Source organism: Fusarium pseudograminearum, chromosome 4 (assembly GCF_000303195.2).
Source record: "Fusarium pseudograminearum CS3096 chromosome 4, whole genome shotgun sequence".
NCBI classification, from domain to species: domain Eukaryota; kingdom Fungi; phylum Ascomycota; class Sordariomycetes; order Hypocreales; family Nectriaceae; genus Fusarium; species Fusarium pseudograminearum.
The window spans coordinates 1,840,354-1,861,743 of NC_031954.1; the positions used below are offsets into that span (position 1 = coordinate 1,840,354).

The window sequence follows — 21,390 nt, forward strand, 5'->3', positions numbered from 1 at the left end:
GCGCCGGACAACAGCTTCAGTTGACACTGAGCTGCAGTCTTTTATGGCGCAGAAAAAGGAGAATTATATGACGGTGAGAAGATGAGTTGGAATGATGTTGACGAGATGGAGGTGGCCGTTGATAGGCCATTGCACTCGGTACGAGCAGTCCAGGCCAGGGACCTGGAGGTTGCGTTGACGTAGCGCACCCATGTCATGCTGCGCCCATCTTTGAACCCCCACACAGCGCCTGCTAATAAGGTCAGAGACACCGGAAACGGGTCTGTATAGAATACGCGGTCCCGGTACGAAAGACAATCTAGCTAGCCTCAATTTCATGAGATATGTTCGTTCCCCTGAACATGTTCTTTTACTAAGCGAAATGTCAATGGTTGCGGCTACACAAGAGAACACCTAAGTAGAACTGGTCACATCACGTTTTACATTTCAAGTGGCCATACAAGCGACTTGTATTTTGTTGACTCGACATGTCGTGCCTGCTCATGACTACTATATAAGAAGCCTTGCAGCCATCCCACACCGATTCTCCTCAAATACTGACAAATCTTCAGGCCGGGCATTGATTTGCCCATGTTGGCCTTCACGATCCTCTAGTCACCGTGCCGCCGCTATCCTTCAATTTTAATGGTTGGGCCTACCAGCCGTTAGACCTGACATTCTGGTTTCTTGAGGTGCAGGAATTGGAGGGTTCTATGTACCTCTATTCCCGTCGATCATAACTCAAGCCGTCATCATTGTGCGAAGCGGACTGGGTCGCGATGCCTGGTGGGAAGAATGGAGAGGCGAGAGACTGTCCCTCTCCACCAAACACTGTTGGGCGATTGACATCGGCGCGGCATCGGTCGACCTCTGCGCCTCAGGGCGCATGGCACTGCTGTTGTACGTGGACAGATGAACTTGAGTCGATCCCTCGCTGGTCACGAGGGGATCTGCTGGTCAATCTGGTTTTCTGTTAGACTCAAGAGGTTTGTTTCAGTCATAATGTTGTCAACTCACCGTCGTAGTACTCGTCGTCGTCGCTCACGTCAGCGAGCTGCTCAAAGTTGACCTTGTATCGGAGAAGACCACCGATACCACCGAAGCCCTTGACGAACTGGTTGCCCTCGGTGGATCGATCAGAGACGAACTCAAGGGTGGTACCAAAGTCCTTGTAGTGCTCAGCAATCCATTCCAGGAAGGACTCCTGGGAAACAATCTCCATCTCCTGGCCGGTCTCCTTGTCGAGGAACTTGTCTCGGTTGCTCTGCTCCTGCTGCTTGGTGGTGTGGAGGATGATCTCGCTACCGTTGTTGTCCTTGAGGACCCAGCGGGTGATCTCAAGGTTCTCAAAGACGATAAGAGTCTCGACAGCACCCAGCTCAAGGGCCTTGAGGGTATCCTCGATACTGTAGCAGACCTTGCCGGTATCCTGGCTAATTTCCTCAAAGTACTTCCCAATGAGCTTCTTCTCCTGGATGAACTTGACGTTGCCAAGGGTCTCGGAAGACAGCTCAATAGCCTGGTTGAAACCGTTCTCACCACCGTAAGAAACATCAACAACCTTGATGACCTTTGTCGCAAGACGGTTATCAAACAGATCGGAGGCGTTCAGGTCGCTCTTGAAATCGGCGGAACCAGCAAGGATGAGACCGGCAACGTTAACCTTGTCGGCAGTGATGAAGTTCTGAACAGCCAACTCAGCAACCTTTCGGACGTAGTTGTGACGCTTTTCTTCTCGCAGACGGGCGAAACGGAGAGCGGACTGACCACCACGACCGTGCTTCTTGGGAAGATCGACAGAGAACTTGTGGACAACTTCACGGGTGTTTCCGCTCAGGGTCCCGAACAGGGCACCGTTACCATCCATGATGATGAAACCGAACTTTTGGTCGGACTCGAGCAGCTCGGCCAAGGCCTCAGTGTGGAACTTGTTGTCGCACAGGTAAAGGGAGGTGTTGATGGGCTTGAAGGGCTCGAAATCGATGTTGACCTTTCGCTCCTTTCCTTCCTGGGTCAAGATTTCACCACAGTAGACGACCAGGCCGTTCGGGGGGACCTTGTTGTACAGCTTAAGACGCTGCTGGGTTGAGGTAATGGCGGACAGGACGGACTGTCGGTTGACTCGAGACTTGATGTTGGAGGCGGTACCCTAGAACATTGTTAGTGCCGCTGCAGCGACGTTTCGTTGGAGTGAAGAGACCGTACGTATTCTTCAGCCAACATCTTGGCAGCTCGAGAGACTTGATCCTTGGGAGCTAAAGGACACGCAAGTTAGTGCGTCGTTCCGAGATGGAGGCGAAGGGGTTGAGCGGCTTACGGATAATGAGGGAAATCATTGAGGTTCCATTTCCTCTGGCGGCTTCAAGACGCTTGATGAGCTTCTTGACCTTCCAGATCTCAATCTGTTGTAGATATTATCAGCGATTGTCGCCATTGTTTATTACTCCATGACAGAGTCTTTAATTTCTGTATCGCGGGGCAAACACCACACAAGAAATAAAGAAGAGGGGCACTGGACTCGACTCGACTTACGTTCTTCTCGGCCTCGTTCGCCTGAGCGTCACTCATTTTGGCGGTTCTGACTTGACTCAAACCTTGTGGGTGTTTGTTTTTCTTTGCTAAAGGGGTTCTCCTCGCAAACTTGGGAGTCGTTGAACTATTAAGTTGGGACTCTGGAGCCTGAAGATCCCAAAAGTTGGATGTTAGTGCCAGATTTTTTTCACACAACGAGCGATGACCTAGCTGGGTCACATCCAAGGCACTCGTGGCGGGTCTGGTCCATATTACGGGCGGCAGGTAGGGTAGCCGGGCACTCACTGCACGGGAAGTTCCTCAGGAACCCAGGTTACTGAACTTTCAGGCACCTACAAGGTAGGTTACAAAAGAACAGGCGATGTTATAGTGGTTGATAGAAATATTAGGCCACATTTAGTGGACATATAGCCTAAGAGCATGCTAATACTTAAGGACTTAGTTTGCGAATTTGGCTCTCTTAGAGTGGGGTCCTCCTCTGTGGTTGATGCCTTACATGAGCAGTATACAAACAACGCCGCAGCACTGTCAGGTGACAAGAAACGGATTATCAATCCTAGGTAGTAGCGTTATGACAAGCCACGTACAGAGTAGAATCAAGTCAATTACTTACAGGTTCTCAGTGAGACTTGCCTTTCTTGATATCCTGATTTCCAGCAGGAGCTTTCATGTGATAGTTCCATAGTTTCCCATTTGTGAATGTTTTTCACAAGGAAACATTGTCAAGATGGCCGAGTGGTCTAAGGCGCTGCACTCAAGAAACTCTCTTGCCTGGTTACCTGGGTTTGCAGTATCGAAAGATGCCTGGGTTCAAATCCCAGTTTTGACAGTACTTTTTGTTTTTTTATCAAATCTTTATTTTTATATTACTTTTTGTTTTTATTTTATTTTTATTTTGTTTTTTATTTCTTACTAGCCAATGTGCGTAGGAGACTAATTGCAAAAAATGATAATTTTATACTATACACACTACAAGTCAAGATGGCCGAGTGGTTAAGGCGCTGCACTCAAGAAACTCTCTTGCCTGGTTACCTGGGTTTGCAGTATCGAAAGATGCCTGGGTTCGAGTCCCAGTCTTGACAAATGTTTTTGTTTTTTTATCATATCTTTAACTTGGAACGTGTATCATATTTTTCGTAAATGTCTGCCTCGAAATCATCATGGGATCTCTTCCTTGAACACATCACCTCTATTGCTGTATCGAATAGTGAAGCGATTTCTGAAGTACCTCTGTGCGAGATATACATCAAGTACGTTTCGCCTATCCTCTGAGACGATGGATACATTGGCCTGCCCCGATAAGTTGTTGGACTCCATGCCTCGTAACCGCTTAGAAGTCGTTATCGCTAACGTGTCGACACTTTTCGCAACGGCGAACTCAGTTTTAGCTGCTGCTAGACTTTCGAAGTATCCTGCCTTTTCCAGTATTACATCTGTCTCTGATTTGAGTTTGATGAGAAAGTCATGTCGCGATCCACGTAGCGTTTCGCATTGTGACAGGAGACAGACCGCGGTGCCTAGAAATACCCACGTCGCCACCCATGGGTACCAAAACAGTTTGTCCTGGCTCGACGCTGTGGCGTTTCTCATAACTTCCAGGATGGAAGTGAGGTATGACGACCGTTGCGCATTCAATACCGGCGACCTTCACTGTCCTCGGTAGCCCGACTTCCTTGAGGTACCTACATTTAGATTAGAGATTGAAATATGGGGATAGTGATTCGAACGCACGAATTCGGTGGGGAAAGTCTTCTCGTTGGCCAAGGACTACTGCAACCACAGGCTTGATTGTTTGTAGCCATGAGTCGAATAGTTCCTGGGCTAAAATCAGTCATCATTTTCAAGCCAGGAACAGGGGGTACTAACTCTTGACCGCTTCGTTTGTTCAGGGCCCAGCGTTGGCCAGTAGGAGCTGGTTGAAATTGGTTATTTCCTCCAAGGGTTTCATCGAGGCATTTGCGCTATTCGTTTCGAATGAAGCCATAGAAGTTAAGATGCTCCTCACCAGACCACTTGAAGCTCGCATACCACTCAAGATGCCAGCGCCATCCTTGACACTCTCAAAATGCGGCTCTCGGCCACAGATAGCGAGGAGCGAGTACCCGTGAGCCCATGACCTGGCAACAGCCTGTTCAGACGTACCGGCGATATAGTTCGTTCGTTCGCGCTCCTTGTCTCTATCCTCAATCGTCCAAACATGTTCTCTTGCGTAATCCTACAAGCTGTCGAACAGATCTTGCACCTGAAGAACTACGTCTTGGGGCGACGAAGTACGCCATTCTTCAGTGTTGCCTAACAACCGCGTTCGGCATAGTCTAAAGACCTGCTCTTCTTCGGAACTATCTAGGAGATAGCATTCTATGCATACCACCTCTCTGTCTATTAAGAAGTGTACGAAATCCGAAAAACGAAATCATGTATCACTCAATATGGTCAGTTGCATAAAAGAAAAACAGGCAAGGTTTGCTCGTTTTGGTGCCGAAGTTGGCAACAGAACTGCCATGAATACCTTGTGCTGTTCCAAACCCTGTGGAAACAGTGAGCGCAAGATGGACAGGAACATTCCGAAGAATGATTGCGGTCGCTCCGTACGTTTATTCACAGGCTTCCAGGGATTCCTTGGGGAAGACGTTGACCCGACGTACCGGACAGTCACAATTGTGACAGGTTTGCAAGACTTAAGCATCAATTACTCACCATTCCAAGACGAAGAATGGCTTATTGTGAGGATATAAACTCAATCTTTTGTTATTTCAGAAAGCTTAGGACTAGTGAATTACAAAGAGTAATACACAGTACTTCATAATAACAACATTGTTCCAAGAAGATAATGCTACAAGTTGTAAGACCTTATAGGTTAAGCTTATAAATGAAGACTCATTCGATCTAAGAAATACGTTAAGTTTATAACTAGCACCATCGACAACACTATACATCCGTGGCCTTACGGACATGTCTTTTTTTTTTTACTGTTGGATTTCTGTTATACTACGGTTAGGATCATCACTTTTTTTCACTAAGAAGGATAACTCGCCAACACTATACATCCATTTCTCTAGTTCCATTCCATTCGTGTTTCTTTCTCAATTCGCTGTCGTTTTACTTCATTGACCCCTCGTATTGACCAAAAGAGATCAAGGATAAATCCAATGAACACTAAACCCGCCGCAGCTGGCACAGCAAACTCATAGAAGAAAAAGACCAGCACAATAAACCCGGCAACGAAGAAAAGTATAAAGCAGATGGCAGTATACGTCGCTACTTTAGCACTCCTGAGAGCTATGTCAAGAATATCGGCCGTTGGCTCTTGGGAAGGGAAAAGAAACTAGAGAAAGTCAGCCATGTTGCCCTGTGATCGAGGCTGGGCGGGAAGGGGGAAACTTACTGTTTTGCCTTCTTCAATCTCGAGTGTATTTGTCCTTCGAGGGGTCATCCATCTGGTCATTGAATCGACCCTTGAGCCGAATCCGGCATTGCCTGAGAGGTCTGGCTGACTATACGATGCTGAAGCCATAGGCATGATGGAGTTTCCGTAAGTCTTCGGCGGACCCCCTTCTGCAATGCTTGTCAAATTCCTCTGTGTCCCCTGGGACAAGGCTCGGCTCGACGAGGCAACACCCTCGAGTACTGGAGGAACATGTATTGAAGCAGGTTGCTTCTTTATCTCTGTTTCGATCTCTATTCCCCGAAAGTTCTTAATAGCTACCATATAGTTAGCAGTTAGTCGAGCAGTTTCATGTACAGAACTTACTGCCAACCTCGATAGCAGTCAAGGCGATGACTATTGGCAAGAGCATGGGCATAATTTGACCAAAGCTTGCGGTGAAGAGCTCTTTAGTGTCGACACCTTGGTAAAAGAGACCAGTGACCAGCGAGTATATAGCTACACAAAACGAACAGATGGCAATCAGGAGCTCGGACAGAACTGAGCCAAACATTTCCCCAATAACTGGCGGTATGACGATGCTGAAGGCTTTCCAAGACTTGGCCTGTTGCTCTAATATTGTGGCATTCTTTCGATTGTCACGTTGAACCTTGTCCTCCCTACGTTCGAAGTAGGCCTGAAGATCTGCCTGTCCTTGATGGCTCGAGTAGATTCGTTGTAGTACTATGTTCGTCAACGCTCTGCTCTCGGGGCTGTAACTAAGCGAGGCGTCCAATTTGATTGACCTGAACGCGTTCCAATAGATAAACATCAATAGCACAACTATTCCAAAGGACCTGGGCACCAACCTCTCCAGGCGATTCCGTGTTGGATTATGCAGTCCGCAAACGAATAATCTTGCGCGTGGCTCAGATAACGTAATGATGTCGAGGGCAAGAGTTGAAGCTAGAAGTCCCATGAAGATCATCATTAGGGCACCCCTTAAGATGGCTTGCTTGGGATGTTTTCTGAAGTATGACTTGAGAACCAAAAGGGTGCACAAGTGAACACAGGATGATAAATATCCCAGCTGGGCGCCGACATGGAAAGAGTACAACGAGACATTAAAGACCTGGACATATGTGGCGATGAGATAACACAGACCAACAGCCAACATCTGATCGCTCAGCGCGAGGAGAAGGGACTGGTATCCAAGATTGCTAGGTGCATCGCTGGCTGGTTTCCTGACACCAATCCAGTAGAGGACTTTCTCATCGACACGCATGTATTGTTGCTTGGGGATTCCACGCTTCACCACAGCCATTATGGCTACAAACACCGATATGGCCGCCGTGATGACAAAGGACAAGACGACCTATAGTGACCATGTTAGCTTGTAGATGGCGAATTGAAGCAGCAACAGCTCTTACCCCAATTCCATTCATATCAGGGTCTTGCACATTCTCGGCTGGATTGCTACATCGTTGGGCGCTGTTACAAAAGCTCATATTGATGGCATAATACGATCAATGGAACAAACAGAAATTCGCATCAATATTCGTGTCGAGAATAGAGTTGACGCAACGGAGACCTAGCGGACATAATGTCGCCGATCATCTCTTGAGGCATGTTGGCCCTATCCTTGTTTTACGCCAGAGACAAATGCTGACAACCAGCCACTGCGACTGAATAGAATGGTCTATGTCATTTCACAGCTGATCCAGAGAGCACGTTCGGTCATTTCTACGTCAATTGGCTCGACGGTTGTTCGTCCTGAATCAATATTTGGGGGCCAGAATTGGAATAATAATACAAGTTCCAGTTGACGAATGATTTTGCTTGTCACTCTCAACTTATAACAAGTTCTCTAATAATGGTTTGTATCCGCTATTATATCCGTACTTGGTCAGTTTCTCATGTCGTCTCATAACTGTTCATGCCAATCAGGCCTTTCCCCCACCTCCACACGCTAGTCTACCGCCTGGCAGTAACCTTCCGCAGCTCGGCCATGCGACGTCAATCATTATCATCAACCACCAACAATTTGATAACATTGAGCTCTACCGAAACCAAACTATTTTTCTCAAACGGGTTTTCAGAAACTCGCCTACACAAATATGGAATCAGGGCCAACTGAACTTGCAGCCACCATCCAGGCTGCAAGCATCGAGCACAATCCCGATATCAAACTCGACACCAACCCGCGCACAGCCGCTGATAGAAGACAACCTATGACTCTTGAGCACGACGACGGTATCGATGAAGATGATGACGAAGAAGAAGACATTCCATACAGTGTTCTCAGACCTGCTCCACGACACTCCAACCTCCCTCCTCTACCAGACCTACGCTTCGAGCAGAGCTATCTACGAAGCATCTCCAAGGCCGATACATGGTGGAAAGTGGCACTCATAACGACAAGGGACCAGGTACAAATGAACCGAACACATTCGTTATACAGGCTTCTCTAATAGGTGTGGTAGATCTTGATGCCCTTGACCCAAGGTCTAGCATACAACTTGTTCCTCTGCGGCTGGCAGCACTGGAACAGAAATGCCCAACTACACGGCAACACAGTAGGTGCGCGAGTGAGGCGCTGGTGGTGGGGAGTCAACAACTGTAAGTCATGGGTGATCTTCGTGCTTCATGTAAGAAAGCTAACGATTGAGCAGGGCATATACCCACGCATAGAAAGAGGGCCTAAAGGAGATGAATAGATTGTGTGTATACGATAGGAATACAGCATCCATGCCACGTATTAATCGCTTGACCTGACAACAGCAAATGAAAACTCTAGTAATTAGAAGATGCAAGACATCGAGGTCTATACTGAGCTGAAATAAACCACAATAGCACCATGGTTACTGAAATAACTTTCAGACAAACCTACATAAAGTATATCTATGATAAAACAAATACATGGTGTGAGCCAGCGAGGCCACTGCATGGCTGTTACTTGTGCCTGTCACATCACTTTCAAGAACATCGAACAGCGCACAGAGAAAAGTCAAGCAAACCGCAAATACAGTTTTGTCTAGTTTAATTTGATTGGTATAAGAACGAGTATGCCTTCGCTGCAGTCGCTCGCTCTGTTTATTATCATGTCCACTCCTGGTGAATTCCTCTCCTCTTGGTAATAGTAGTACTGCCTAAATGAACTGTGCGAGTCCTGGTGGCTCTTAATGACACAATGCCTTGTTTCTTTTGATCCCTCGCTTCTATCCCGCCATGATGCCAGCCTTTAGCTTGAATAACTCTATGCCATGTGATTCCTTTGTTCCAAAACTCCAACAAAAAAGAAAAGTCTGTTATACTACCAGCTCCTACTGTTGTTTCTCGAGCGGTCGGGGCACCGGTTGCGCATGCGTCTTTTCTGGGCTCCCTCTAAAAGCCAAAGATGTCGCATGAATAGTTCCCGGTGTCGAGTTCTGGTGTTCAGCAAAATCGGGGTCTTGGCTGGGAGACTGCTGGGCTGTAGGCTGGGGTTCTTTGCTAGGAGTAGCTGCCGGCGCATCCTCCATTTCAACAACCGTCTCTCCCAAAGGTCGTGATTCTTCCGCCGCTTTATCGGAGCTTGGCGTTGGTAGTTTATTCCCAGCTTGCGCGTTAGGCTCGAGGACGTTGCGCAATTTGGGTGGTGTGACTGAGAGCTTCACAACCAAACTTTGGTTCTGCTCATCTAGGTCATCATCCGCCATGACTTCATCCTCGTCAAGCTCATCCTCATCTTCTGATCCTTCGGGCACGTGTTCGTCGACGTCTTCTTCGTCATCCCCAAATTCGGCCTCGCTCTCTTCGTCAGAATCGTCACTGGCGTGGCGTCGAGAAGTCTTCTTGGGCTCGGCCCAACCGCTTGTACCGTGGTTCACTGCCGCTGATCGTCGAGGTCGTCCAGTTGGACCAACAGACGAATCTTTCTCCACTTCGGATGTGTCTCCTTGCACACTACCAGGGGCACTGCTTCCGGTCGTGGGGTTGAGGCGAGTTGGTGCCTTGATCTGTCGACCACTGGCGGTAGTGAGAGGACCAGTTTCGACAGGAGTGTGAGTTCCGGTGTTTCGAGTAGATCGACGAGTGGTCGAGTCGGTTGTAAAGACATCTTCATCGTCAGAATACGTGTACTTCATCTTTTTACCCCTAGTGCGACCTTCATAAAGCGAAAATCCAGGCTCCGGCCGCTTGAACTGTTCCTTTCGCATCTGCCGATAATCACGACGCTTGCGTTTCTATATATGGAGTTAGCATGATGCAAAAAACCCGACCCCGGGCAAGACCATCTCAATCGTCAGAGCCGAGTGGTGAGAAACTAACCTCTTCGCCAGCTTCAAATCGCGGAATGGCAGTATACATCTTCTGAGCAAGCTTTTTAGCCTTTGGCCCGCCATCCTTGGCCTCGAGTTTCTCTGCAAGAGCTCTAAGCTCCTCGATCGTGCCAGCCACGCTGTACCATGTTCGATTCGTCCCGGCAGGGTTACTTTCTCGATATACGCGGAAAGCTGTGTCGTCCTGCCCTTCGATAAGAAAATAACGACGCTTATCACCGTCGGATCCCCATGGCTGTACTGATCGAGGCTGGTTCAAGTCATCTTCGTGTCGGTTTTGCTTGTATGATTGGTTGATGAGACCTTTGACGCTTTCGGACGACGAAAGAGTCCACAGGATGAGGTATCGCAGAAGCGTGAGCTATTGGAACATCAGCATTTTTGAATGCGCACAGAAACAGGATTGGTGTTACGCACTCGTTGTGTAGGGTCCATTGACGTGAAAGTTGCGCCGCCAGACAATGGGCTCTTGTCCTTCCAGGCGGGCGCCCATTGATTCTTGTGCGAGCTGATGGCATCTTCCAAAGCACGACCATAATGTCCAGGCCTGACGGGATATTCGTTAGCATATTACACTTTGCTGGTCAAGGTTCTGCCGCACTTGACATCTTGTTTGCGATTCAATAGTAACCCTAGCAACGCGCATAGGAAATGTTCGGCTCGATCACCAGGTATAGATTCGACAACGTCGCGCTCGATTTCTTGGGGGCCGAAGTGGGCAAGTGATTTCGGGAATGCATCGTTGAGGCGGCTTCTGAACATTACAATGAACTATAGTTGTTAGTATGCAGCCATGACGTTCAAGACGCGATGAAGGCGCGTCGCAAAGGTAGCCACGCGTGCCAGCCGTTTGTAGATAAACCATAGAAAATTCAGGTTACATACTGCAATGTCAGGGTTATCCGCCAACACATATTCGTGGGGTGGTGAAGGTGATCGTTTTCGAGGCGGCGGCGAAGCGTCCTTAGACGGTTGCTCTTTAACCTTGGAGAAGTATTTCTGAATACCCTTTTTGGACTTGGCAACGGGCTTTTTAACTGGTTCCTCCAGCTCGATATCAGAAGGCGCGGGCGACAGTGAGGACAGAGAGGAGAGATCGGAGGAATCGTCTTCGGCCGACATTTTGCAGGCGATTCGATTCGTTGGTGTTTGTTGATGTGAGGTTAAGATGAATGGAGATGAGTGGGGGAGAAGTAGAAGCAACGACGTAACTTGGGCTCTCACGGAACAAGCACCCGCTAGCCTTGCTCAAGAGCCGCAGATTATGCTTGTGAATCCTGATAGGCTAGGCAAGTATCAATTAACTATATAGGTAGGTAGGCAGACACTCAAACGACAATCACAAAACAAAGCGAAGTCAAGGCTTTGTTGTTTTCCAGGCACAGAGTTGCCGTTTCCTGCGTCAGAGCTATACCCTCCGCGAGCACCCATCGCGGCTCTAGCCTTCACGTTCTTTGAGCATGAAGCTGCGTGATGAGCCCTCCAAAAATATCATTTCTCGTATCGTCAAATAGCCCAGCCAGTGTCATTTTTGGTTGTGCCATACACACGTCTCGTTTCCATACATCCAGGTTTTTCATCACTCAACATCAGAAATGCTGGACCTTGTACAATTGTAGATGCCTCAACAGCTTCGCTCATCTTTGCAATGCCGATAAGTTTGTGAGTGACGTTCAAGGTTCGACAAACACCCTGGACGAGCTTCCTCACCAACCCTCAAAGCAAGGTCCCTCCAGTAACCCTGTTCGTAGTTTGTCGCATCTTGAAGCTCTTTTTGGCCGCCGTATATTCCATGCCATAGTTTGGACGGCGAGAATATTTTCTGTTCTGGTACAAACATAAACGGGAGGTGATGTTTTTCACCGCCTTGTATGCGACCTTGAATAGTGCAATTTCCCACCACACCCAATGATTGTCTCAAAAGGCGAAATGGTGTCCGTCATCTAGGCCAAGGGCTGGTGTCCCACTAGAAACACATCGCGGGAGTTGTCGCGAAGCTCAAAGTTGTAACACAGAACGGCTCCCCTGAGAAATTCTGCCATGAACGCCCCCATGTCACTCATCGCGGATCGACCACTTGATCAATCCCATTCCTCCAAACCTGGAGATAAATTTGACCCGCTCAAATTCATTGCAACCTAACGCAACATTACGCGTGCGCAAATCTGCATAGAACATGAAGTGTGTGCATGATTAACGATATCTGATTAATGAAATGAATGGCAGGAATGGTGACAGGAGCGTCATATTGTTGTTATATGAATTATTATTCGATTATGATTGAGTGTAGTAAAGCATTTAAAATATCAATGGATCAAGGCATCAATACGTCGAGACGTGCTGTCGTGGGAATGTTGCTCATCGTTGGTTCCATGATGACCTCAGCTTAGCTTGAATAGATGTTAGAGAGGCAAAAGGTCGGTATTGGCTGAAGCGCGTGTCACGCCAATGTTCCAAGCCGGCCAGCGATCGGATAATTTCTGGGGTTGACCCGAACCGGGGGTGGCATGCACCTTCCCTTTTACAGGATGGGTCGCACCTTCCATTTTTTGAGCCCTAGAGTCAATAAGGATCACGTGGTCTCTTGTTCGTCCTCGAGTGTTTCGCAGCAAAAATTAAATTGTGTGGCCCGTCTCTCTGAACAAACACCAAGCGGCCCAAGCCAGGTAAATATCCCCCTCCCTTTCCTCTTCGCCCACGATCGTCTTTACTAACCTGCAGCTCAACAGAAACTCCTATTCACGATGGGTAGAGTTATTCGCAACCAGCGTAAGGGTCGTGGATCCATCTTCAGTCAGTACCGAACGAGCCTTTCCCCGATATCGAAAACATCGAAATACTGACGCCTAGGATAGCGGCCAACACGCGCCTGAACAAGGCTCCTGCCAAGTTCAGAAACCTCGATTATGCCGAGCGACACGGCTACCTTCGAGGTATCGTCCGCGAGATCGTCCACGATGCTGGCAAGTTCCCCAGTTCCCGAGATGCAAGATTTGACGGAAATCGACAAATTGTGCGCAATTGGAGGAACGATAACTAACCATGATTGCTTTACAGGTCGTGGTGCCCCTCTCGCCAAGGTCGTCTTCCGCCACCCCTACCGATTCAAGCAGGTTACCGAGACCTTCATCGCCAACGAAGGCATGTACACCGGCCAGTTCATCTACGCCGGAAAGAAGGCTGCCCTGACCGTCGGCAACGTCCTCCCCCTCGGTGAGATGCCTGAGGGTACCGTCGTCTCCAACGTCGAGGAGAAGATCGGTGACCGTGGTACTCTGGGCCGAACCTCCGGCAACTACATCACCATTGTCGGCCACAACCCTGATGAGGGCAAGACCCGCATCAAGCTCCCCTCTGGCGCCAAGAAGGTCGTCCACTCCGGATCCCGAGGAATGATCGGTATCGTCGCTGGTGGTGGCCGAACTGACAAGCCCCTCCTTAGTATGTTTTTTTCCCTGGAAGATCGAACAGTGTGGAAGAATGGATTGCTGACCCTCATTACAGAGGCTTCTCGTGCCAAGCACAAGTTCGCTGTCAAGCGTAACAGCTGGCCCAAGACTCGTGGTGTTGCCATGAACCCCGTCGACCATCCTCACGGTGGTGTATGTATTCCCCGAATAGACTTGATAAAACGCAAAAACGCTGACACTCGACACAGGGTAACCATCAACATATTGGTAAGGCTTCTACCATCTCCCGATACGCCGCCCAGGGTCAAAAGGCCGGTCTTATCGCCGCCCGCAGAACGGGTCTTCTCCGTGGTACCCAGAAGACAAAGGAGTAAAGTGGTGGCTAGGTTCATGGTCTCATTGGGATGGTGTTTACTGGCTTGCTTGCATCTATTGAAGGTACTGCCAAGAGCAGATGGCTGGTAGCTCCGAGGGCAAGTACTATGGCATTTGGCGCAAAAAAATTCTGAAGGCCGTTTCTCTGTGAAAGATGTGAGCGAAGAAGTGAGATACCTCGAATACCAAAAAAAGGCTTCCGCGAGAGAAGCATGCTTGGTTCAATAATGTCCTTGTTAAAGCGATCGTGCTGTCCACCTGTTGTGCTACAAAGTTATGAGATGTTTGTCGATTCCCATTTTGATGTTCTGTTACATCAACTCGAGCTTCGAAGCTACCTCCTTATTACGTTGTGGTACCAAGTCTGTTTCCTCGGAAGCTGTTGATAAGTCACATAAACAAACGGTCGTTGGTAGCTGCTTGTGAGGTCAGCAGGTCATATTCTAGTTTGGGGAAGTTAGAAGACGTTTGATCGTATGATGGCAAATGGAATTTATATTATGAACTAGCCTCCAATCAATCAATCGCAACTTTGACCAAACACACTACCGCTCAACAGATAAACTATTCCTCAATTGATATACGCCTCTCTACACAAGTGCTGTCAATCGCATATCTCAACACAATGATGTTGACAAAACCATCCTCTTCCCTCAAGCTTCCTTCCCTCATTCCCACCTATCGCACGTGGACTCGCAGCTTTGCCAGCGTCAGTCCCGTTCGGCTGCCGAAGAGACAAGCCCCACGTCTAAACCCCACTAGAGCGGTTGACCCCTCCATTCGTCTCAAACTCTTCCCCTCCAAAGCTACACCCTTATTCGTATCTACCTCACCATACCGTGTATACCAGACGAGACAATTAAGCACAATGTCTTCCGTTAAAGAATACTCTCTCTTCTGTCTGGAGAACCCTCTCCTCGGTAAGCTTTACTTAATCCAGTCTTCAGAGAATAGACAGCTCTCGATGTCGGTTCCATTGAAATTGAATCTATTACCCGCTTACCAACATGTTCCACATTGATCAATTGCTGACAGGTTACCTTTTGCTCTCTTGTAGACATCCAGGCCCAGGGTGACCAAGCTCTTCTGGACAAGTACGGCCTCAAGCCCAACGATGCTATCCTCGCTGAGGAGAAGCACATCCCTCTCTACGAGGATCTCCTCAACAACTACGATGCCAAGCTCATTGCTGGCGGTGCTGCTCAGAACAGTGCTCGAGGCGCCCAGTACATCCTTCCTCCCAACAGCGTTGTCTACGTTGGTGGTGCTGGTGACGACAAGTACTCTGCCATCCTTCACGACGCTGTCAAGGCTGCTGGCCTTCGAGTCGAGTACCGTGTCGATCCCAAGGAGAAGACTGGCCGTTGCGGTGCCATCATCACCGGTCACAACCGAAGCTTGTGCACTGACCTTGGTGCTGCCAACCACTACGACCTTGACCACCTGAAGAAGCCCGAGATCTGGAAGCTCGTTGAGAACGCCGAAGTCTACTACGTCGGTGGTTTCCACTTCACTGGTAAGAAACGCTTCAGGCAGGACTTGTCCGTTACGGTATCGCATCATGCTGACGTGCATTAGTCTGCCCTCCTGCCATCATGGAGCTCGCCAAGCAGGCTGCTAAGGACAACAAGCCATTCGTCCTCTCGCTCTCTGCTCCCTTCATTCCCCAATTCTTCAAGGAGGTCGTCGATGCCAGCGCCCCCTTCTGGGATTACATCATTGGTAACGAGACTGAGGCTGCCGCCTACGCCGAGTCCCACGACCTCCCCAGCAAGGAGCCCAAGGATGTTGCCAAGCACCTTGCCAACCTTCCCAAGGAGAACAGCCAGAGAAAGCGAGTTGCCATCATCACTCAGGGTACCGACCCTACCCTGGTTGCTATCCAGGGTGAGGATGAGATCAAGGAATTCCCCGTCCACGCCATTGAGACGGAGAAGATCAACGACACCAACGGCGCCGGCGATGCCTTTGCTGGTGGTCTCCTGGCAGGTATCCTCCAGGGCAAGCCTCTGGAGACCAGCATTGACATGGGACAATGGCTCGCTCGTTTGAGCATCCAGGAACTCGGACCTTCGTAAGTTCACACCAACACTTTCCCTCATCTTATTGTTTTCTTAAAAATCTCTGTTTTTCCGTTACTCTGCCTATCTTTCCTACAGTATAGCCCACGGAAAAGGGCACCAATCTCATCAAGCAACCACTATGATAACTCTCGGCTAACTCAACCCCAGATACCCCTTCCCCAAGCAAACCTACCAGGCTGCTTAAATTGGTTAACAACTCATCTTTCAAACCCTGCTTGAGAGTTTGAATGTGGTTCGGCGTTGCAAGGGAAAAGGGAAACGGTTTCAACAACGGCGTTTGCATCCAAAGGGAGAGTAATACCCCAACTGTGGGCTCCCAAGCGCACTAAGCGGCATGGTATCCTCCACGATATCGAGTATTTGGCAAGCATATTATCTGAGTGAACATAAAAATGAATGACTTCTTGCTTGAGAACCCAAGATCTTGCACCGACGAACGGCGTCCAAGCCAGCACACTTGTCGTATACCTGATGACACCGAACCGACTTGCGCGATAAGCTGAACCAGCTGTAGGGATCCGCATCCAAATCAGTGTAGAGACTCGCACATCCAAAAATAACAGAGCATGTTGCATGTGCGAGCTGATCGATCATGCCGGCATCTTTAACAGCCGCAGACGAACTCCAAAAATTCAGGTCACATGCGGGTACATGCATGAACTGTTGCCAAACAGCGCATGGTCGATCTGACGGCCGATCGCTTTGGACCCTGAATGGCTTGTCTAGGAACTAAATATTCCGAGAGTGCAATGACCGGCAACGGACATGAGTAGAATGTGCTTCCCTCTTAGAAGCACGGGAAGAGAAGGTAGTTTCGTTCTTACACAACTTCAGCCTCTACTTGTTGCCGTAGAATGCAGCCTGCAAAATGGCAGCATCGTAGCTAGATGTCGTCTCATCCATCTGGAAACGTCGGCCTGAAGAGGCTGGCACCGACTCCTGGGTGCGGTTGCGATCATAGCGACTCATATCCATGTAGCCTCCATTTGGCATGCCAAAAGACGCCCCGTTAGAAGGGGTACCTTGGTACAGGCTGCTTGAATGAGAGAATCCAGACATAGTAGATGATGTAGGGTAACCATTCGAGACCTGGCGATGGACATAGGACTGCGGGTTCGGGTTACTGGGAAGACGGTTTGAGCTCTGGCCCCATTGGCTCAACGAAGAGCTTCGAGGGGCGCTGGGACTACCAAAGGTCTGCAGCAGATTGTTGCGGTGGGCCTCTTCAGCTGCAGAAGCGATGCGAGGACTTGCCATAATGCCACTGGTAGCCCGAGGGATTGGCATGGCGGGCAGCTGGGGCGTAGAGTTAGTATAAGGATCCTCAAACGTGCTGACGTTTCGTGGCATCTCCCGCGAGGCAATGTTAGGGCTAACAGAGGCGTCGAAAGCACCCTTGTATGCCGAAGTAGAGGCGTCGCTGCCTCTATGAGGCGTAGGTGTGTACATCCAGGCCCAAGGCAAAGGCTCAAACTTGCCAGAGGGCAAAGAGTCAGCAGGGGTTGGTTCAGCATGAAGCATTTCAAACACCTCGTTTGCTGTGGTACTGTTCATTCCGTAGGAGGTTTCGTCAGTGGACTGATGGTTTGACTGAACCTTCTCAGGGGTAGGTGGCCTTAGGAAAGGTGTGAGCATGTTGATAACAGTGTTATCAGCATCGTCAGGGGAAGGCTCTTCTCTTGGAAGTTGAGTCTCGGGAGATGCCGCGAAAGATCTTCTCGCAGTTCCGTTGACTTCGGGGCGGTTGTCCACCTGCCGACTTTCAGAAGTCTTGCGCTGATGGCTTGCGATTTTAGTCTTGCTCTTTGTCTCTCTAGCAGGAGAATTCACAATAGATATGGGTTGATGAGCCGGCTCGTTCTGGGCAGGCAGTGGCGTATGTTCAAAGACGAGACCTTGCTTCAGGACCCGGTAACTAAGCGGGCACGCGTCATCTTCAGCCAGGAAATAGCCGCATCGGAGAATGTCCAAGATTCTGGCCAATATCTCCTGGAAGGAGCTGAGTCGGTGCTCTGGGGATGGCAGTCTTGGCTTCAAAGCCCCATTGTCTGAACAGTAGTACCGGCATGCCTCGGGGACTTTATCCTCGGCGAGAGGAAGCAAACCCTGTGTCTCGACATCTTCGGCAAGAAGATAGGGGCACGATGCCAGCGCTTCCTGGGTGTACTTATCATTGCAGAGCAGTGAGAAGACCTTGGAGATAGCCTTCATCATGTCTGGCAGAACAGCACCAAGAGCTTGACCAGCAGCAAAGATTTCCTGGCGGCGGGCGGCAAGCCACATGCCGTAGATTCGCAGCAAAGGCAAAAGAGACTCAATAACAGGAGACGATTTGGCAGTAGTGGGGTCCTCGGAAGCATAGCTTTCACGGCTAACGATTTCAGTAAGCTCAGAAGCAAGGACTAAGCAAAATGCAAGGATAAACTGCGCATTGATGCGCAGAGTATGGTGGCAGAATCGGGATGCTGCAGGCGATTGGGCCTCTGCTTTGCGTTAGAGAAGTGCAATAAGACAGGGTAGTGCAAGAATACTTACCAGTATACTTCTGAGAGGCGACATGGTAGCTCGACATGTTGATGAGGGTCATCTTGAATAGAACTTCGGAATATTCGGGGTTCTTAGAAGCCATATCAAGCCGATGCAGGACTTCCCTCTCGAGCTCGGAACTGCCTGCCATGGTCTCGTCCCTGTAATAGGAAGCGTGAAGCTTTATGAACCATGTTACAAATGCATCGCTCGGCACGCGTGTTTGCTTCTTAGGCGGATTCTTGTCCGGCTGGAATAGAGTCTTGAACTTGGACTCGAGACTCTGCTTTGCGTTGGGGTGAGGATCGGCAGTTGCGTTACTGCGGTAAAAGTAGTAAACGGTATCTAGATCTTTGCCTTCTTCGAGGCTAATGATACCCATCTGGTGGAAAGGGAAACCGGAATACGGTTTCAAATCATGTGCGAGACTGTAGTAGGCCAAGGCGATTCTGTAGCCTGACTTCTTCAGTCCCGATTGGACCTGGTAGCGTGCCAGGTCGCCAAGGCAGATGAGGGTGAAATGGCAAGAGTTGACGACGAGCGGGTAAATCTGATTCGGGACAGGGCTGATGGCATCACTGGTAGAGGATCCGTCGACCTCAATTCCCTTGGCAATACGCTTCAGTTCCGGAATGTCGTATCGAGCAGAAAGTCGCTGCACATATCCCTTGTAAAATTCCTGAGCGACGTGTAGGAAACCCAGGTACTTATCGCCAAACTTGCGTTTCTCCACGTTGCGCTTGTCATTCTTTTGCTTTGGGGTGGTTTGTTTGTCTCCCTTGGACTTGTCACTGTTGCGCTTGTCGTTGGCTGTCTTATCGGCCTTTTGCTTGTCCGAGTTCTGCGCCAGGTGTCGGAGGCGGCCCAGGGTTCGTCGGTATTCGTTGTTGATATTAGTATGTACCGTCCACATGATGTGGTCGGTACGTTCGGCGACGGCATATTCGAAGTCGAGGTATATGGTTTGCACACAGGCAAGGCGGAATCTGTTGGATAAGGGTAATCAGCTTCAGGAACGCACTGGACCGAAACGTGATGGTTCTTACTTTTCCAGTTGCAAGTCAATCGCCTCGAATTGAGAAATGTCAACGCCCGAGTTGCTGTCTTTTGGAAGCTTGTCCAGGTGCTTTGTCAAAATCTTTCGCAGCTTGACTGCCGCACTAGAGAGTGAATGTCAGCTTCTTGTCCTTGCTGCTTATACTAACTAGTGCGCGGTGTTTGCGCAAGCCCTGGTCATCGAACGCATGTTTGGCGGGGTATATTTGCACAAAGCAACGAACAATAATCCCTTGAAGCTTTTGCAAGTTGACGACAATTCGACTTACCGCCACGTTTGTCTGGCCTTACCAGTGAGGTCTGCGTGTTCGGGAGGTGCGGCCTGGCCGTTCGCAGTCGCGGACTCTGACTCCATAGTCACAAAATCGGCGGGTTCGGGGTGCAAACGTGGAATGCGCAAGGGGTCAGTCGTAAACGTAGGCGTAGACGTAGACGTGAGCGTGAGCGTGAGCGTGAGCGTGGACGCAGAGGTGCGAGGCAAAACGAAAGGTGTCGCGGCACAATTCTAGAGCGTCGATATCGATCTTAGAGCTTTTCGTTCATGCTTTCTTTGCGGCGGGATCATGGAGAGGGCGTCGGTCCATAACTCATTCGCAGGTTGGGCTGTTGGGTTGAGGATTGGCACCAAACTCGGCTCGCGAAAATGGAATCGTCGGCCGAGAAGACAAACATTGGCGAAGAGAGGGGGAGAGGAGGGGAGAGGAGGGAAGAGAGGTGGAAGAAGTAAGTCCAAGGCAAAGAAGGGTAAATAAATACACGCAAAATAAAATTTGGACAAGATAATTCAGGTCTGTCCTTTTAATTGCGCCGCAGACGGAGCGTAAATAATTAACCTTGGTGAGTGAATACAATGGGGAGCGGGAAAAAAAAGTATCGCTCCAGCTGTGACTCGAGGTTGAAGTTCAAGCAGGCCGGGCGGGAACCTTACTCGGGTCACAGAAGTTCCAAGGCACGCACAGAAGGGTTTGTAGCAGGCGTCCAGGTCTCACTGCCCCGTGGGTTTACTTCGGGTCGAGCCTTGCTGAAAATCACCTGGACCCTGGAATATCGTGTGCTTGAACGCATCATTATCGGCCACTAGCGAAGAATTTCCGCAGGCTATTTTTTCTGATGACTTTATAAATCCGTCATACATGGAGTGCAGGGATTCGTTGCGGTGCAAGGGATATTCCATTGATCGAGCAAGCTTTCTTCTATTGTTATTGAACTACTTCGTACTAACCTGGGATTGCAAATTCTATCAGAAATTCACCATGATTTATTCCAGGGATGCAGAATCAACATGGCATGCGTTCAAATGCTACACTACTAGGTTGGTTCCATGGTTCATCAGCTGTAAATTTAGACATTAGGTACTCGTCAATACGATCTATTCAACTCGGTATATGGCCCGTGCTTTCTGTACAACTCATCTTCGTCTGGCTGAGCTGCCATGTGCCCCTCACCCAGCCCGTCAATCGCTCTAGCGCCTTGAGGAAACCCCCACCATTGTATCGGCGAGCCTCCAACTTCAGGCAATGTAGGAGTTCTCACAGATCATATCGACATCCCGGCTTTTTGGTAGCTTCTTTTCATACTCTCCTCTCGCGCTTGACGACTCTACGTGTACCTTTTCCTACGACAGCATAAGGCCATCGCTTCCTCTGTAACTTGACGACAAAACCAGGCGGCCACTACCCTGCACACACCGCTTCGAATCTATCGTGTCAAGCATCTGCTCTCAAGTAATTCTACCATTCCAA

The 21,390-nt window shown here is 49.2% G+C and overlaps 7 protein-coding genes across 7 annotated transcripts, besides 2 other annotated features; 3 read left to right on the forward strand and 4 right to left on the reverse strand.

Annotated features, from left to right (window-relative positions):
* Positions 1–720: 720 nt before the first annotated feature.
* FPSE_04798 (uncharacterized protein) lies at positions 721–2,547 on the reverse strand (the record flags this gene model as incomplete). The annotated part of the gene is made up of 5 exons (XM_009257916.1): positions 721–932; positions 997–2,128; positions 2,185–2,234; positions 2,297–2,381; positions 2,512–2,547. The coding sequence occupies 5 exons, from the start codon at positions 2,545–2,547 to the stop codon at positions 721–723; spliced, it is 1,515 nt and encodes a 504-aa protein (XP_009256191.1).
* An 815-nt stretch (positions 2,548–3,362) lies between these two features.
* Positions 3,363–3,419: a microsatellite.
* A 2,147-nt stretch (positions 3,420–5,566) lies between these two features.
* FPSE_04797 (uncharacterized protein) lies at positions 5,567–7,383 on the reverse strand (the record flags this gene model as incomplete). The annotated part of the gene is made up of 4 exons (XM_009257915.1): positions 5,567–5,836; positions 5,897–6,213; positions 6,263–7,250; positions 7,306–7,383. 4 exons carry the CDS (start codon positions 7,381–7,383, stop codon positions 5,567–5,569), a joined length of 1,653 nt encoding a protein of 550 aa, XP_009256190.1.
* Positions 7,384–7,992: 609 nt separating this feature from the next.
* FPSE_04796 (uncharacterized protein) lies at positions 7,993–8,579 on the forward strand (the record flags this gene model as incomplete). The annotated part of the gene is made up of 3 exons (XM_009257914.1): positions 7,993–8,304; positions 8,359–8,494; positions 8,548–8,579. 3 exons carry the CDS (start codon positions 7,993–7,995, stop codon positions 8,577–8,579), a joined length of 480 nt encoding a protein of 159 aa, XP_009256189.1.
* A 619-nt stretch (positions 8,580–9,198) lies between these two features.
* On the reverse strand, positions 9,199–11,319 carry FPSE_04795 (uncharacterized protein; the record flags this gene model as incomplete). Its single annotated transcript, XM_009257913.1, has 5 exons — positions 9,199–10,101; positions 10,187–10,558; positions 10,615–10,744; positions 10,799–10,968; positions 11,083–11,319. 5 exons carry the CDS (start codon positions 11,317–11,319, stop codon positions 9,199–9,201), a joined length of 1,812 nt encoding a protein of 603 aa, XP_009256188.1.
* Positions 11,320–12,941: 1,622 nt separating this feature from the next.
* Positions 12,942–13,981, forward strand: FPSE_04794 (uncharacterized protein; the record flags this gene model as incomplete). The annotated part of the gene is made up of 5 exons (XM_009257912.1): positions 12,942–12,990; positions 13,053–13,172; positions 13,255–13,638; positions 13,702–13,799; positions 13,856–13,981. 5 exons carry the CDS (start codon positions 12,942–12,944, stop codon positions 13,979–13,981), a joined length of 777 nt encoding a protein of 258 aa, XP_009256187.1.
* A 626-nt stretch (positions 13,982–14,607) lies between these two features.
* Positions 14,608–16,250, forward strand: FPSE_04793 (uncharacterized protein; the record flags this gene model as incomplete). Its single annotated transcript, XM_009257911.1, has 4 exons — positions 14,608–14,902; positions 15,040–15,498; positions 15,561–16,056; positions 16,214–16,250. The coding sequence occupies 4 exons, from the start codon at positions 14,608–14,610 to the stop codon at positions 16,248–16,250; spliced, it is 1,287 nt and encodes a 428-aa protein (XP_009256186.1).
* A 653-nt stretch (positions 16,251–16,903) lies between these two features.
* On the reverse strand, positions 16,904–20,713 carry FPSE_04792 (uncharacterized protein; the record flags this gene model as incomplete). The annotated part of the gene is made up of 5 exons (XM_009257910.1): positions 16,904–18,549; positions 18,602–19,578; positions 19,639–19,752; positions 19,918–20,153; positions 20,606–20,713. 5 exons carry the CDS (start codon positions 20,711–20,713, stop codon positions 16,904–16,906), a joined length of 3,081 nt encoding a protein of 1,026 aa, XP_009256185.1.
* Positions 20,327–20,360: a repeat region.
* Positions 20,714–21,390: the final 677 nt, after the last annotated feature.